A 15,239-nucleotide genomic window follows, 5' to 3' on the forward strand; every position below is an offset into this window, starting at 1 on the left:
CGATAATTGTACAGTGTCTGTACTGCGATGCAGGCTGACACTGTTGCTGTAGTATGGCTTGAAAGCCAATCCGGGACGGCTCGTACTGGGAATGGTCAAGTGTTGGGTGGGGGGCCATTCCCCATAATCCAGGCCACCTGTTGTTGGCCTTAAAGCTAGGCTGCCTCACCAGCTGAGGGGGATTTTGCATGTTGCAGCTGACACTGCTAGAGAGAGCTGAGTGTGGAGATCTTCCTTGAGAGTGTGAAAGATGATGAAAAGACTACTTGGAGACTTGGAAAAGACTTGCTTGATGCCGCATGGCATGAACTCTGGTGTGAACAAAACACCTAAGGAATGCAGGGGGACTTTTGTTACTTTTTCCTTTGTTCTGCATTTAAGATTGTTTGCCAAGTGTGAATAAAACACTGAACTTTGATTTGAAAAGTCCTGTTTCCGTGCCTCTATACTGCAACTGCACCTGTCTGCAAGAGCGCGTCATCACACCTGGTACGTTCATACATATAACGTCAATGTCACAGGTGTCTTATCTCCCACTGTGTATGTGGCTAAGGAGCAGAGAAAACTTCACAATGCCATTGTTTGTGCACTGTGGATATCTGCTGACAGACTGAATGAAGCATAGACAACCTAGTGCAGACAACTCATTAGACTGAGGCATTTATTCCAAAAGTTAAGATCAGTCAGAGTCTCAGGACTAAAACCCCTTCCCCGACTCGGCATTCATTGCAGAAGAAGAGCTCCATAGACTATAATGGAGCCTGTCAACTGTAATCAGTCGGACAGTGCATCAAGCTGGGGAGTGAAGCGCTTCATCTGGCTATAACTAATGATTGGTGGAAGCCACATTTTTTTTTTGGGCCCTATTCTATGATTTAGCCTAATCCCTGATATCTGGTGGTAAATAGCTCAGTTTTTTTGGGTGTGCGTACGTCATGGAAGCGTTGTACTAATATTGTGTGCATAGTTTTTACTATAAAGCTTTGACATTATTGGATATTGCACCATATAATAAAGCTGTCACTGTTCACATGATGGAGCAAATACAATAAAATATGCATTGGTCTTTAAAGTAGGGTTGCTAGAAAAGTGTTCCTATGTAGAATTTTGGCAGCAATTTGGAAATGAATGCAAAATATTGTCTGTAATGTGGCAGTAAGCTAAGTTCCCTAGCACTACATTCAGGGGCTGTTGTGTTATTTGAAGACTGATATTTGGCATAGATTTATACCATATGAAACTCTACCAATAATAAAATTGTAAGTGGGTGAATATACGGTGTATCTTGTGAGAAGCTGCAAAAGCAGGAGAATATTATGATCCTCTTGGCGCTCTCTTGTGGGGATATGTCAAAAACGGAATCGAACAATGGAAATAATAAATAAAAGTAACAACCAAGCACGAGGAATATCCAGCACCACACCCACAGAATAAGAATGTTGCTATTTATTAGATTATCATGGACAGGAACATGTAACACAGCATGCATGAACCAAGGAGTGACGCGTTTCGGCAGGCGTAACTGCCTCAGTCATACTGCTAGTACGACTAAGGCGGCTACGCCCGCCAAAACCCATATCTCCTTGGTTCGTTAATGCTGTGTTACATGTTCCTGTCTATGATAATCTAATAAATAGCAGCGTTCTTATTCCGTGGTCCTGGTGCTGGATATTCCTCGTGCTTGGTTGTTGCATACGTGCAGTCCCCACGCATCCGTGCACACGCGACAGATTGGTGAGCTGGATACTTTACCCTTTGCTTTTTTTTTTTTTCATCAACTGGTGCCAGAAAGTTAAACAGATTTGTAAATTTCTTCTATTAAAACAATCTTAATCCTTCCAGTACTCATTAGCAGCTGAATACTACAGAGCAAATTATTTTCTTTTTGGAACACAGTGCTCTCTGCTGACATTACGAGCACAGTGCTCTCTGCTGACATCTCTGTCCATTTTAGGAACTGTCCAGAGCAGGACAAGTTTTCTATGGGGATTTTCTCCTACTCTGGAAAGTTCTTAAAATGGTCAGAGATGTCAGCAGAGAGCACTGTGCTCGTGATGTCAGCAGAGAACTCTGTGTTCCAAAAAGAAAATAATTTCCTATGTAGGATGCAGCAGCTAATAAGTACTGGAAGGATTAAGATTTTTTAATAAAAGTAATTCACAAATCTGTTAAATTTTCTGTCACCAGTTGATTTAAAAAAAAAAAAAAGCTTTCCACGGGAGTACCCCTTTAATAAAAGCGCTGTGGAATATGCGCTTCAAAGGTTGGGACCCCCTCTTTGTCAGGTCCTCTGATTGGTACAGTGTTCAGAGTGTCATATTTATACAGAAGAAACCCGTGAAAATTTACCAGTTTATATGTAACAAACATAAAATAGGAGATATATATCTAGACAATATCACATAATTCCTACTATTTATATTACATATAAATAAAACACAAATGGAATAACTGTTCACAATGTAATGATAGTTAAGTCACCCTGGGAAGTGCTGCAGGAGGGATTTCACATTCCTAACTTACTGCTGCATCGCTACAAGGGTTAATGTGGAAACTGTCTGCTGCTGTGAGAGGAGAAGCTGTGCAGCTTGTAGTCTGGCCAGAGTGGATATGGGAGACAAGCGACTTCGGGCACTTCTTTTGCCAATGTTACTTGTCAGGGAATTTGGATCGCTGGCAATCTGCCAGTGAAATGACATCAGATGCAGAGAGTTCTGTTTTTCATAGGATTCTGTGAACAGCCTAACTATAGGACCTAACAGGTAGGTTATGTTTCAAGTGTAATAAAACTATGTAAAAGAATAATAAGATTCAAAGTGAATGTCATCATATGAGAATCATTCTATTAGTAGTTTGCTGCTAGCGTGTATGGAAACATAACTGATAGGCAGCATGGTAAGAGCAAAAAAATTAAGAAAAATAGGCAAAACATTTTTATGTTTGAGAAAACAATGAAGAGCTAAACATCGCTGTTTGCTATGTCTAAAGATAAAAAATATATAATATGCTTATTATGTTTAGTTCTTCATTGTTTTGTCAACTTTATATATTTTTAAGCCTATTTTTCTTATTTTTTTGGCTCTGACCATGCTGCCTTTCAGTTATGTTTGTCATATGATGACATTCACTTTGAATCTTATTATTCTTTTACATAGTTTTATTACACTTGTAACGTAACCTACCTGTTGGGTCCTATAGTTAGGCTGTTCACAGAATCCTATGAAAAACAGAACTCTTTGCATCTGATGTCATTAACCTGGCAGATTGCCGGCGATCCGAGTTCCCTGACAAGTAACATTGACAAGAAAAGTGCCCTGAGACACTTGTCTCCCATATCCACTCTGGCCAGACTACAAGCTGCACAGCTTCATCTCTCTGGGCAGCAGACAGTTTCCACATGCCAAGTTTTTTTTTTTCTGTTTGGAGTGATGCGGCAGTAAGTTAGCTTCTCAGAAGCTACTCCAGACCGTCCAGAGGGATTCCACGGACGGGTTTGATTCAGGCAGCACCCCGGCTACTCACCCAGAGATTGGGTATTCAAGCTCCAAAAGGTGTTGTGCTCTTAACATAACACCATCAGGTTAGCACAACCATATTGTTGCTAATGGTAACTCCTTACATATCGGACTAACAGCACATAGATTGCACTCTTGTCGGTTTTTTTATTCTTCATATTTTAGAAAATATGGCGTATGTTTCACAATACTTACAATACTTGATGCATATAGGATTGATGATCATTTCTCTTTTGTTATGTATCTGTAAAGCCGAGTGCTCCGGGCCCCGCTTCCCCTCCGGAGCGCTCGCGGCGTTACTCCTCTGCTTGCAGCGCTTCGGTCTGCGAGTCTGAGCGCTGCTCTATGTCCCTTGGCAGGGATGCGACGCCCGCCCGCAGGTCGCATCCCGTGTCTCTTACCGTCCCCGTCCTTCTGTTCAGTCCCGCGCGCCGGGTCTCAGATTTAAAGGGCCAGTGTACCATTAATTGGTGCCTGGCCCAACTAGTTCCTAAGCACTTCCACTCCATAAAAACCCACTTCACCTTCCCGTCCCTGCCGGATCTTGTTGCCTTGTGCCCTGAGAAAGCGTTTCTGTGTGTTCCATTGCCTGTGTATCCAGACCTTTGCCGTTACCCCTGACTACGAACCATTGCTGCCTGCCCAGACCTTCTGCTATGTCCGACCTTGCTCTTACCTTGCCCTTGTATACCGCGCCTGTCTCAGCTGTCAGTGAGGTTGAGTCACTATCGGGTGGAACGACCTGGGGGTTACCTGCAGCTGCAAGTCCATCCCGCTTTGCGGCGGGCTCTGGTGAAAACCGGTAACCCCTTAGATTCCGTTCCTCTGGTACGGCCCACGCCATTTCCTCACTGACACAGAGGATCAATCACCCATGTCCTCTCCACATACCAGTCCGGATCCTGAAAGTATCAGTAACTGAAGTTTGTATATAGACAGCCCCTTCTAATTATTTCTACTATAATCAGTGAAATGATCTGCCTGTGACTTTAACGGGAGGTTTAATGATGCTGTCTAACACTGTGAGCATGCAATATCTCTCCCTACAGAGACACGCTGACATTTAATGATGTAGATATCTGCATCTTGCTTAATTCAATGTATTGCTTTGAGAGCATGAACTTGTATTAAATATGTAAAGGCAGCAAGATTTTCTAAATGGAGCTACATAAAAGAAAAAAAAAACATTATCAATACCAGTCTTGTTAAAATAAAATCAGTAAAATACTATAAGGAATAAACATCATTTTTGTTATAGCGAGATCAATGTGTCTTTTGCAATTCTTGAAATGTTCAATAGCTACTGGATTTTTAAAAACTGATAACAGAAAATAGAAATCCTATTTAAATGGGCACTGTCAGATACAAAAACTTTTGATATGTTGTAAAGCATGTATAACCAATAGGTTTTGCAATTGCTTTCATTAGAAAATTTTCATTATTTCATACTGAAAAAGCCAGTCAAACAACTGCCCCCCCTGCCTGCTTGGACACATACTAATTCTTCCATGTCCATGCATCATCACCTATGTCATGGACACACTTCCTTGATTGACAGCTGTGAGCGCAGGGCTCATAGCTGGATGAAAAGTCCTCCCACTGTCAGCTTGTGTTCCGCTCCTGTCAGTGAGGACAAGCTGGGAGTTGTAGTTTTGCTAATGCTAGGGGAGATGTGAGCAGACAGCATACTGAGGGAGGGGGCGGAGAACTGCACAGTGAGGCCACACCCCCTCCCTTTGAGAGGAATTCAGACTAGTGAGCTAAATTTAAAGTGTAATAAAAATAAATAAAGGTGCTAGACACATAAAAATTAGATGTACATGGTCAGGATTAGGTACTGAGTTATATATTTAAAAAAATGTTTTTTGTTGGATCTCACGGGTACGCTTTAAATATGTTTACTATAACTGGTATCGATCTAATACATTACCCTTCACTAGGTATGAAATGAGAAGTGTATGTTTGTTAATATATTTATTTCAACTAATCAACTCAGCTCTATCTCCATGCTGGATTTTTTTTCAGTAAAAAGGGTTTATAGTGCTTGCCTAATGAGCAGAGCGGCTGTATGTCTTGCATTAACAATAAATGACTTTTGTATTTTCATGTGATTAAATTCCCTCTGTATGTCTATCTCTGACAGCACACTGGCTTGTACCCGCTTGTTGCTAAGAGCTTGCGGCGGATTGCAGAAGGAAAGGACCCAACAGACTGGCATATGCATACCTGTGGGCTGGCAAATATGTTTGCTTACCATACATTGGGTTATGAAGACCTGGATGAGCTGCAGAAAGAGCCGCAGCCTCTAATATTTGTTATTGAACTTTTGAAGGTAAATGAAGTAATGATATATATATATATATATATATATATATATATAGATAGATAGATAGATAGATAGATAGATACACATATGAAATTAGTATATGAATATATATATATATATATATATATATATATAAAAAGAAAATGGCAGCAGCACACTTGGTCAACAAAATGGAGGCTCTTAGCACACTTTTTGATCAAAACGTGTCCCCCATCAACCACGCGGAGGTGGCCTCTTATCGGATGGGTCACTAAACACTCACCTACCTCAGGCTGGGTGACATGTTGGATCCACTAACGATCCAAACCACCTCCTGTGAAAATAGGGGAGGGGATGCACGGCTACAGAGGGAGCCACTCCCCCCAAATTTGCACAGCAAAGAAAAAAAACTGAAAATGTAGCCAGCACCTAAACCCAATACACGGGTGCACGCTGCTGTGGCAAGTACAAAACATGTAAAAAAAGAAAATGGCAGCAGCACACTTGGTCAACAAAATGGAGGCTCTTAGCGCACTTTTTGATCAAAACGTGTCCCCCATCCACCACGCGGAGGTGGCCTCTTATCGGATGGGTCCCTAAACACTCACCTACCTCAGGCTGGGTGACATGTTGGATCCACTAACGATCCAAACCACCTCCTGTGAAAATAGGGGAGGGGATGCACGGCTACAGAGGGAGCCACTCCCCCCAAATTTGCACAGCAAAGAAAAAAAACTGAAAATGTAGCCAGCACCTAAACCCAATACACGGGTGCACGCTGCTGTGGCAAGTACAAAACATGTAAAAAAAGAAAATGGCAGCAGCACACTTGGTCAACAAAATGGAGGCTCTTAGCGCACTTTTTGATCAAAACGTGTCCCCCATCCACCACGCGGAGGTGGCCTCTTATCGGATGGGTCCCTAAACACTCACCTACCTCAGGCTGGGTGACATGTTGGATCCACTAACGATCCAAACCACCTCCTGTGAAAATAGGGGAGGGGATGCACGGCTACAGAGGGAGCCACTCCCCCCAAATTTGCACAGCAAAGAAAAAAAACTGAAAATGTAGCCAGCACCTAAACCCAATACACGGGTGCACGCTGCTGTGGCAAGTACAAAACATGTAAAAAAAGAAAATGGCAGCAGCACACTTGGTCAACAAAATGGAGGCTCTTAGCGCACTTTTTATATATATATATATAGATTTATATATATATATAGATGCAAATATATATAATAAATGTGAAATTTTCTATGTATTAAACAAGTTTTCCAGGATTTAAAGGGGGACTGTTTCTCCCTGTTTTTGTAAATGCAGACCATAGACAAGTGAAGTGCTGTTTCAAAGAAAATACCCTTCTTCTCATCTTCCAATCTCTAACAATGATGGGAATCATCAGGATTTACTGTCATTGATGGGTCAGAACTAAAAAAAAAAAAAAAAAAAAAGAGAGAACACTTATTCATTAACTCCAGTACTCAACATGACTCTTCTCTAGTCTGCGGAATCTGTAGGCGCTATATAAATAAAATATTATTATTATTAATTATTATTATCTAGTCGAGACTGTTACTCAGCATCAACTCAGCCTCATCCATTTCAGTTCAGTTGAGCTGTACTACCAGGTTCACACTGGGAATGATGATTTTACTTTTTATTACATTGCTTAGTGTCTAGGTTTTCTGTACTAAGGTAGCAGAATCTCTAGACTTACTTTGCTTTAGTAATTCACTGTTAAAGTTTTCATGAGTGCAATGCTAGTAAAGGTTGTACATGGAGTAATAAGAGTAGGCCATGGCTGATTGGCTCAAACTACACTTTTTTTTGTAGTACCAGTTAGCCATCTGATTGTACCTTTGATTAATATCTTAATGGGAATATTTGCTACTGAGAGCTGTAGACACTGTTTAATAACTTTTAGGGCATGAAAAGAAACAGTACCTCTCAAAGAGCTGATGGTAGTTGCCAAACTTGTAAATTTCTTAGCCAAATATCAAGTAGGCAGGGCCAAGCTGCTCAAGTGCCACAACTTGGCACACCACACGCTCCCCATGTTCATCAACGGCGGTGCCGCGGTGCAATCGCAGGTCGTCGTTGGTTGCTATGGCAGCAGGAGGTCAGATCATGACCTCCTGTCTGCCTGCTATGGAAGTGTGTGAGATCCAGCCACAGGCTGTACTGTGTGCAGCTGATCAAGTCATACTGTGCTGTAGTAAAAATGTATTGCAGCATAGTATAACCTGTAAAAAGTGTAAAAGATTAAATAAAAAGTTATTAAATAAAAGTTTGACGTGTAAAAAAAAAATAAAAAAAAAATAAAAAAAAATATATATATATATATATATATATTATTCCAATTACATTAACGTGGTCTAAGGTGATAGGAGGTGCTCAACCCCAAGTGCAGTTGTGCACCTACGCTGGAGTGAAGGACCTGCACTTGTGGACCACAATATGGTTTCACTCCTGTGGTAAATGTAAACAATGACATTAGCTAACCCTCAAAACTGATTTAAAATTGAGACATTAGCCAGTTTATCTTAATGTGAAAGACATACCTGAGCCTGCACACCACGCCAAGGTTTCTCAAGTGGTACTAACCTACCTGGCTGGATAAAAAAAAGCCAGGAACCAAATTACAGCAGCCTTAGGTCCGACTTGCAGACTGCTCCCCAGTTACCTCCAATATGGGCTAAGCACACATATAATGGGGGGGGGGGGGGGGGCTGGCTACAAGCCCCACCCTGGTTGGTTCATTTATAGCCGGCCTCACAGGTGAAACCCTAATGCTACCCAGTAAATTATGTATATTATTTCCAATAAATATATCATCACCAAAAAAGATCAGAAAAAACAAAAATCATATACATAATAGTTTTTGCTACATTCGTAATGACGTGTACTATAAAAATATTGTATAAATTCTTCTGTACGATGAATGCCGTAAAAAAAAAAAATGCAAAATTTGCCAATTATGGTACAGATAGCGGAATAAAAAGATGAAAAGTTAGCACGTGTTGCACAAATGATAACAATAAAAAGTTCAGCTCATCCCGCAAAAAATAAGCCCATACTAAATGGTGTCAGACAAAAAATAAAAAAGTTACGGCTGTTGGAAAATGAAAGGCAGAAAAAGAATTTTGCTCAGAAAAGGAAAAAGAACATAGTAAGCGACATAAAATGGGTATCGCCATAATCGTACTGACCCACAGAATAAATATAACATCACTTTTACCGCACAGTGTACAACATAAAATTTAGCTTAAAAAAAGCCAGAATTTTTCCAGTTTTTCACAATATTTTGGAGTTTTTCACAAACAATGCTGCATGTGTCAACAAAATGCACCACTTATATAAAGTACAATATGTCATGAAAAATCACTATCAGAATTGCTCTGCTCAGAAAAAGCATTCTAAAGTTATTACCATTTAAAGAGACACATGTCAAATAAAAAAAAATAAAAAAGAGCCTGGTCATTACGGTAAAAAATGGGTCTGCCCTTAAGGGGTTAAAGGGTTACTTCACTGGCCAGCATTTGGAAGTAAATGTTCCGAACACTGTTTTCGCTCTGCGGGGGTCAACCACGCCCCTTGTGACATCACGACCACGTCTCCTCAATGTAAGCCTATGAGGGGGCGTGACATCACGAGGGGCTTGGCTGACCCACAAGAACATTTACTTCCGAACGCTGGCCAGGGGAGTAACCCTTTTAACTAATTAGTAATTTGTAAGAGGGCAAAAAAAATGTCCAACAACATGTAACAATTGGTTCTACCCCCACATGTAGGGTTAATTCTACATTGCTGTTGTTTATGTTGGTTACTGGAACAACGCCCTGAACTGCTTGGGTGTGGTTGGGGTTTCTTCCCAGCCTATCTGTAATCTGGTTTCTTTTACCAATCAGGATTCTCCTTTTACCTACACTGTCAATGCTTTGCTTGTTAAAGTTACCTGTTGACTGAAGCTAGCACTCCTTACATCTCTATTGTCTATTTTTGGTTCTCTGATCTTTTGGCTTGGTTCTTGACTTCTCTTCTGGCATTTGCATTATTACTTAGCTATCTCTTGTTACTGACTTTGGCTAGACTGACTATGATTTGACTGTGTGTTTGTTGTAGTGCATCTCTGTTAGTTTGTGGGCCTCCAGCTGTTCCCGGACTTCCCGAATTACTGTATTGTAATTCATCCTTTTACTGTCCCTGGACATAGGAAGGGACTGTCCTCGTGGTTGTGGACCCGTTGTTTGGGACAGGTACAAAAGTAGGCAGGGAAAGAGGATGTGGGCAATATTAGGGCTTCACTCTACCCCTGCCCAATGTGACACAACGTATTTGTTTCATGATGAATAATACCCCTTCTTTCTGCATGCTTGGCTAATCTCACCACTTTTAAATCACAGGTGGAATCTCCCAGTATGTATAAAAGGGAGACCTGGGCACTTAACAATGATGAAAAACTAAAAGCTGTACCAATCCTGCATGGAGAAGGGAACAGGCTGTTCAAGTTGGGACGCTATGAGGATGCAACCAACAAGTATAGAGAAGCTCTCATTTGCCTAAAAAATTTACAGACCAAGGTAATGTCCCCAGATAAAAAATGATTTATATAGTTAGTTTTTTTCTACCCTTGGTCTTATGGACCTGGGGTATAAGTTTTTGTGTGTACATTGTTGGATGTACATGCATGCTATAATAGTCCCATCTGCAGTTGTTATGGACCCAGTAGAAGAACGGTGCAAAAATAAAGGGGCATAATTAGAAATTAGGAAATAAGGAAAAGGAGACTTGCAAATAGGTCATGACATCTATTTCCTCCTTTCTTGGATAGAAACGAAGGTTGAAGGAGGATATTTCATTTTGTATATTTCATTTTGATGTTAAAACAAAGACAGCTCCCAAGTATGTATGCCTTGCTAACTCTTACTACTGAACCAGAGATTTACAAAATATAATTTGTGATGTCCCAAATAAATTAGGATTTAATTCTGCAGAGTTTCAGATTATTATATACTGCATACATTTTTTTTTTTTTTTATAGGATAGACAGAAGCCGGTATGCTGCCAAGTAGTCGCATTGATATTGATTTACCTCTTCTGTTCTTAAAAGGCCTCAATAGGTCACAGAATCTTATAAAACACTATTCAAGTTATCGCTAGATGGCAAGAAGATCAAATTTATAGTTGAGCAGCCATAGCTCTGACAAGGTGTGATTTATAATCATGACAGTGCCCCTGATATACCGGTTTCTGCTTTCAGGAAAAGCCCTGGGAGGTGCCTTGGATGAAGCTGGAAAAGATGATCAACACCTTGATTCTGAATTACTGCCAGTGCCTGCTTCGCATGGAGGAGTATTATGAAATTTTGGAACACACATCTGACCTCATCCAACACCACCCAGGTATTGAGATTTGTATGAACTTAAAGATCTTCATTTTCTATCTGCACAAATCATTTTAGAAGGATAAAATATATATTTGCATTATTTGTGAAATTTGTAAGGGGGTCAGACCTCAGGAACCTCCACCAATAAGCAGAACAGTGGTCCCTTGTGACACATGTCATTCCTTTCACTCTCTATGGTATTTTTGAACAATAGCATAGTGCAGTGCAATTGCACAGGCCAAGAAGATGTCTGGCAACAGCCATCAGCTCCAGGAAAGGTACAGTTTGCTTTAATACCCTAACAGCTATATAACACTATCTGCAGCTCCTAGCAGCAAATACTGATGACCTATTCCTTTAAACACCCAAAATAGCTGCACCATTAAAGGGGTACTCTGCCCCTAGACAGCTTAACCCCTATCCAAAGGTTAGGGGATAAGGTGTCTGATCGCGGGGTCCCGCCGCTGGGCTTGTGATGTCACGGTCACGCCCCGTTTATGACATCATGGCCATGCCCCCTCCATGCAAGTCTATGAGAGGGGGTGTGATGGCCGTCACACCTCCTCCCATAGACTTGCATTGAGGTGGCGTGGCCATGAAGTCACAAGTGGACTGCGGATGTGACGTATACTGAATGCTGAGTGCAGCAGGGAGATGGCAGGGGTCCCCAGCAATCAGACATCTTATCCCCTATCCTTTGGATAGGGGATAAGATGTCTAGGGATGGTGTACCCCTTTAAGGGATTTAATGGAAACTGTGGCCAAGGAAAATAAAGCTTGTATAATACAGTCTACGAACATACAAGCACAATGGGTAGAGAATAAAGTACTGTAACTTTATGTAAACTAATCTCTCAGCAAAAAAAGATACCTACCACATTGTAAACATTTAATAAAAGACAGAGAAAACATTGATTTCTTTAAACATTATTATTTATTTGTACCATATGAAACAGAAGAAAATAACATGTGCTGGAAAACAGTGTGCTTGCCATCGATGCTGTCTGCTATTTGTCTCTGTTCTTGGAATACAGCCAGTGTAAAGATAGATTATAGAGACAAGTGGGCTGTAAAATGACTGCAGATGAGAGGAGATCTCTCAGCACTTTCTCTTTAATTTCCTTTTAAAGGTCACAGGGTGGCACTGTGTGTATTTCCACTTGGCATGGCTTCAGGCCATAATCCAGGACCCATTTATTGCTTTCATTTATCCTTTCTGAGTCTTTATAAGAGCATATGTGTTGTGTGTATCTTCCTTCTCCTATATCCATGTGTCCTTCTAAGTTACTCAGGCTTAATACAGTTTCCTTTACATGAAGATTAATTTATTCTCTTTCCCTGGGCAGTTTGATCTTCTATACCCTAATAAAATCTGACGTAGGGGAACAAGCTAGTGACATTGGATCTAATCTGCAGGGTTCCTTGACCTCTCATGCAAAGCCCCGTTTTCTGTTGCTCTATGTCAAAGTTGGTTTGTTGGTGAGATCGGTGTCTTTTAACCGTCAGTGGCAGAGCTCAATTGATATTGGAGTTCCAGCTCCAGGCCCCACTCCTAGGCATGCTGAGAGGGACCCTAGGCATGTTATTACAATGTCTGCTGTGAGCAAACACTATGGTATAAAGTAACAAGGGGCCTGGGAACAAGAACAAGGAACAAGATATGTATTTGACAGATGAGGAGCATAGGGAATAGTGAGAAAGGAGAAACCATGATGACCAGTATGTGTGAGGAAAAGTGAACCATGCAGAGCAATAAGCAATAGGTGTACATCAGAAAGGGAGCAACCATGGGGAACAAGGTGTGGGATAAAGGAGAAGCATAGTGAGCAGTATGCAAGAAAGACAGTGTGTTTATCAGAGATGTAGGGGACCATGGGGGTGGGGCAATATATGAAAAAGGAGTGGCATAGAATAAAGTCTGTGTGAAAAAGGGGAACCCATGTGGAGTGGTATGTGAGACAAATACCAGATGGAGACCAGAACAATGGGGAGGAGTATGTGAGAAAAAGGGGGACATAGAGATCAGTCTGTGTCAGAGAGGAAGGCAGCAGGAGCAGTACATGGGGCAAAGAAGAGTGTGTGTGATAGCAGTCTGTGTGAGCGATGAACTGGAGCTGACAACATGTAAACTGTGGCTTAACCCCTTAAGGACCAAGGGCGTACCGGTACGTCCTTGGTCCTGCTCTCCTGATATAACGCGGGGTTACACAGTAACCCCGCATCATATCACGGCGGGCCCGGCGTCAAAGTGAAGCCGGGACCCGCCTCTAATAGCGCGCCGCACCGATCGCGGCGCCGCGCACTATTAACCCTTTAGCCGCACGCTCAGAGCTGAGCCGCATGGCTAAAAGTGAAAGTGAAAGTTGCCGGCTAGCTCAGTCGGGCTGTTCGGGATAGCCGCGGCTAATCGCGGCATCCCGAACAGCTGACAGGACAGCAGGAGGGCCTCTACCTGCCTCCTCACTGTCCGATCGCCGAATGACTGCTCGGTGCCTGAGATCCAGGCATGCGGCAGAATCGTTGATCACTGGTTTCTTATGAGAAACCAGTGATCAATGATGAAGATCAGTGTGTGCAGTGTTATAAGTCCCTATGGGACCTATAACACTGCAAAAAAAAAAGTGAAAAAAAAGTGAATAAAGATCATTTAACTCCTCCCCTATTAAAAGTTTGAATCACCCCCCTTTTCCAGTAAAAAAAAAAACACAGTGTAAATAAAAATAAAAATAAACATATATGGTATCACCGCGTGTTTAAATGTCCGAATTATAAAAATATATCATTAATTAAACCGCTCGGTCAATGGCGTGCGCGCAAAAAAATTCAAAAGTCCAAAATAGTGCATTTTTGGTCCCTTTTGATATCATTTAAAAATGATCAATAAGTCCTATCAATGCAAAAATGGTACCGTTAAAAACTTCAGATCACGGCGCAAAAAATGAGCCCTCATACCGCCCCATACACAGAAAAATAAAAAGTTATAGGGGTCAGAAGATGACAATTTTAAACATCTTAATTTTCCTGCATGTAGTTATGATTTTTTCCAGAAGTCCGACAAAATCAAACCTTTATAAGTAGGGTATCATTTTAATCGTATGGACCTACAGAATAAAGATAAGGTGTCATTTTTACCGAAAAATGTACTTCGTAGAAACGGAAGCCCCCAAAAGTTACAAAACAGCGTTTTTTTTTCAATTTTGTCTCACAATGATTTTTTTTTCCGTTTCACCGTAGATTTTTGGGCAAAATGACTAATGTCATAACAAAGTAGAATTGGTGGCGCAAAAAAATAAGCCATCATATGGATTTTTAGGTGCAAAATTGAAAGAGTTACGATTTTTTAAAGGCAAGGAGCAAAAAATGAAAATGCAAAAACGGAAAAACCCCCGATCCTTAATGGGTTAAAACCTATGGGGACACCAGTTTCTCAACATGGGGGGTCCATTGCAGCAAGACCCCAAGAGGGACACCTGTAACAAACCATAGGTGTCTGCATAATTGCCAACAGATCTAGACAGAAATGTTATTTCCCTATGGCGGAACCTCTGAAGAGTCACCCATGAGGGCACCTTTGACTGACAGTTATGGTGAAATCTGTGGGTGAGCACTAGTGTTGAGCAGCATAGGTCATATTCGAATTTGCGAATATTCGCGAATATATAGACGAATATTCATCACATATTCGCGAATATTCACGTTTTATTTTCGCATATGCAAATATTCGCGTGTGCGAAAATTAACATATGCGGAAATTTGCATATACAAAAACCCGCACAAGCAAAAATTCACATATGCGTAAATTAGCATATGCAAATTTTCGCATATGCGAAAATTCGCACACCAGTCTCACACAGTAGTATTAGAGCCGTCTTTACACTACACAAGCTGGAAGCAGAGAGGGATGATCACTGTTATGTGAACTGTGAAAAAAAAATAACTTAAAAAAAAAAAATGAATATTCGTAATTACGAATATATAGTGCTATATTCGCGAATATTCGCGAATTCGCGAATATGCGATATTCGCAAATAA

The 15,239-nt window shown here is 41.1% G+C and overlaps 1 protein-coding gene across 5 annotated transcripts in view; it reads left to right on the forward strand.

The window, feature by feature from the left end:
- Positions 1–15,239, forward strand: part of AIPL1 (aryl hydrocarbon receptor interacting protein like 1) — a 158,131-nt gene that overhangs the window by 127,782 nt on the left and 15,110 nt on the right. For all 5 annotated transcript variants that reach the window (XM_056558423.1, XM_056558426.1, XM_056558425.1 and 2 more), the window contains 3 exons: positions 5,659–5,847; positions 10,225–10,401; positions 11,082–11,223. In XM_056558423.1, the coding sequence (XP_056414398.1) occupies positions 5,659–5,847; positions 10,225–10,401; positions 11,082–11,223 (508 nt within the window). The remainder of the gene's footprint in view (positions 1–5,658; positions 5,848–10,224; positions 10,402–11,081; positions 11,224–15,239) is intronic.

The sequence above is a fragment of the Hyla sarda genome, chromosome 2 (genome assembly GCF_029499605.1).
Source record: "Hyla sarda isolate aHylSar1 chromosome 2, aHylSar1.hap1, whole genome shotgun sequence".
Taxonomy (NCBI): domain Eukaryota; kingdom Metazoa; phylum Chordata; class Amphibia; order Anura; family Hylidae; genus Hyla; species Hyla sarda.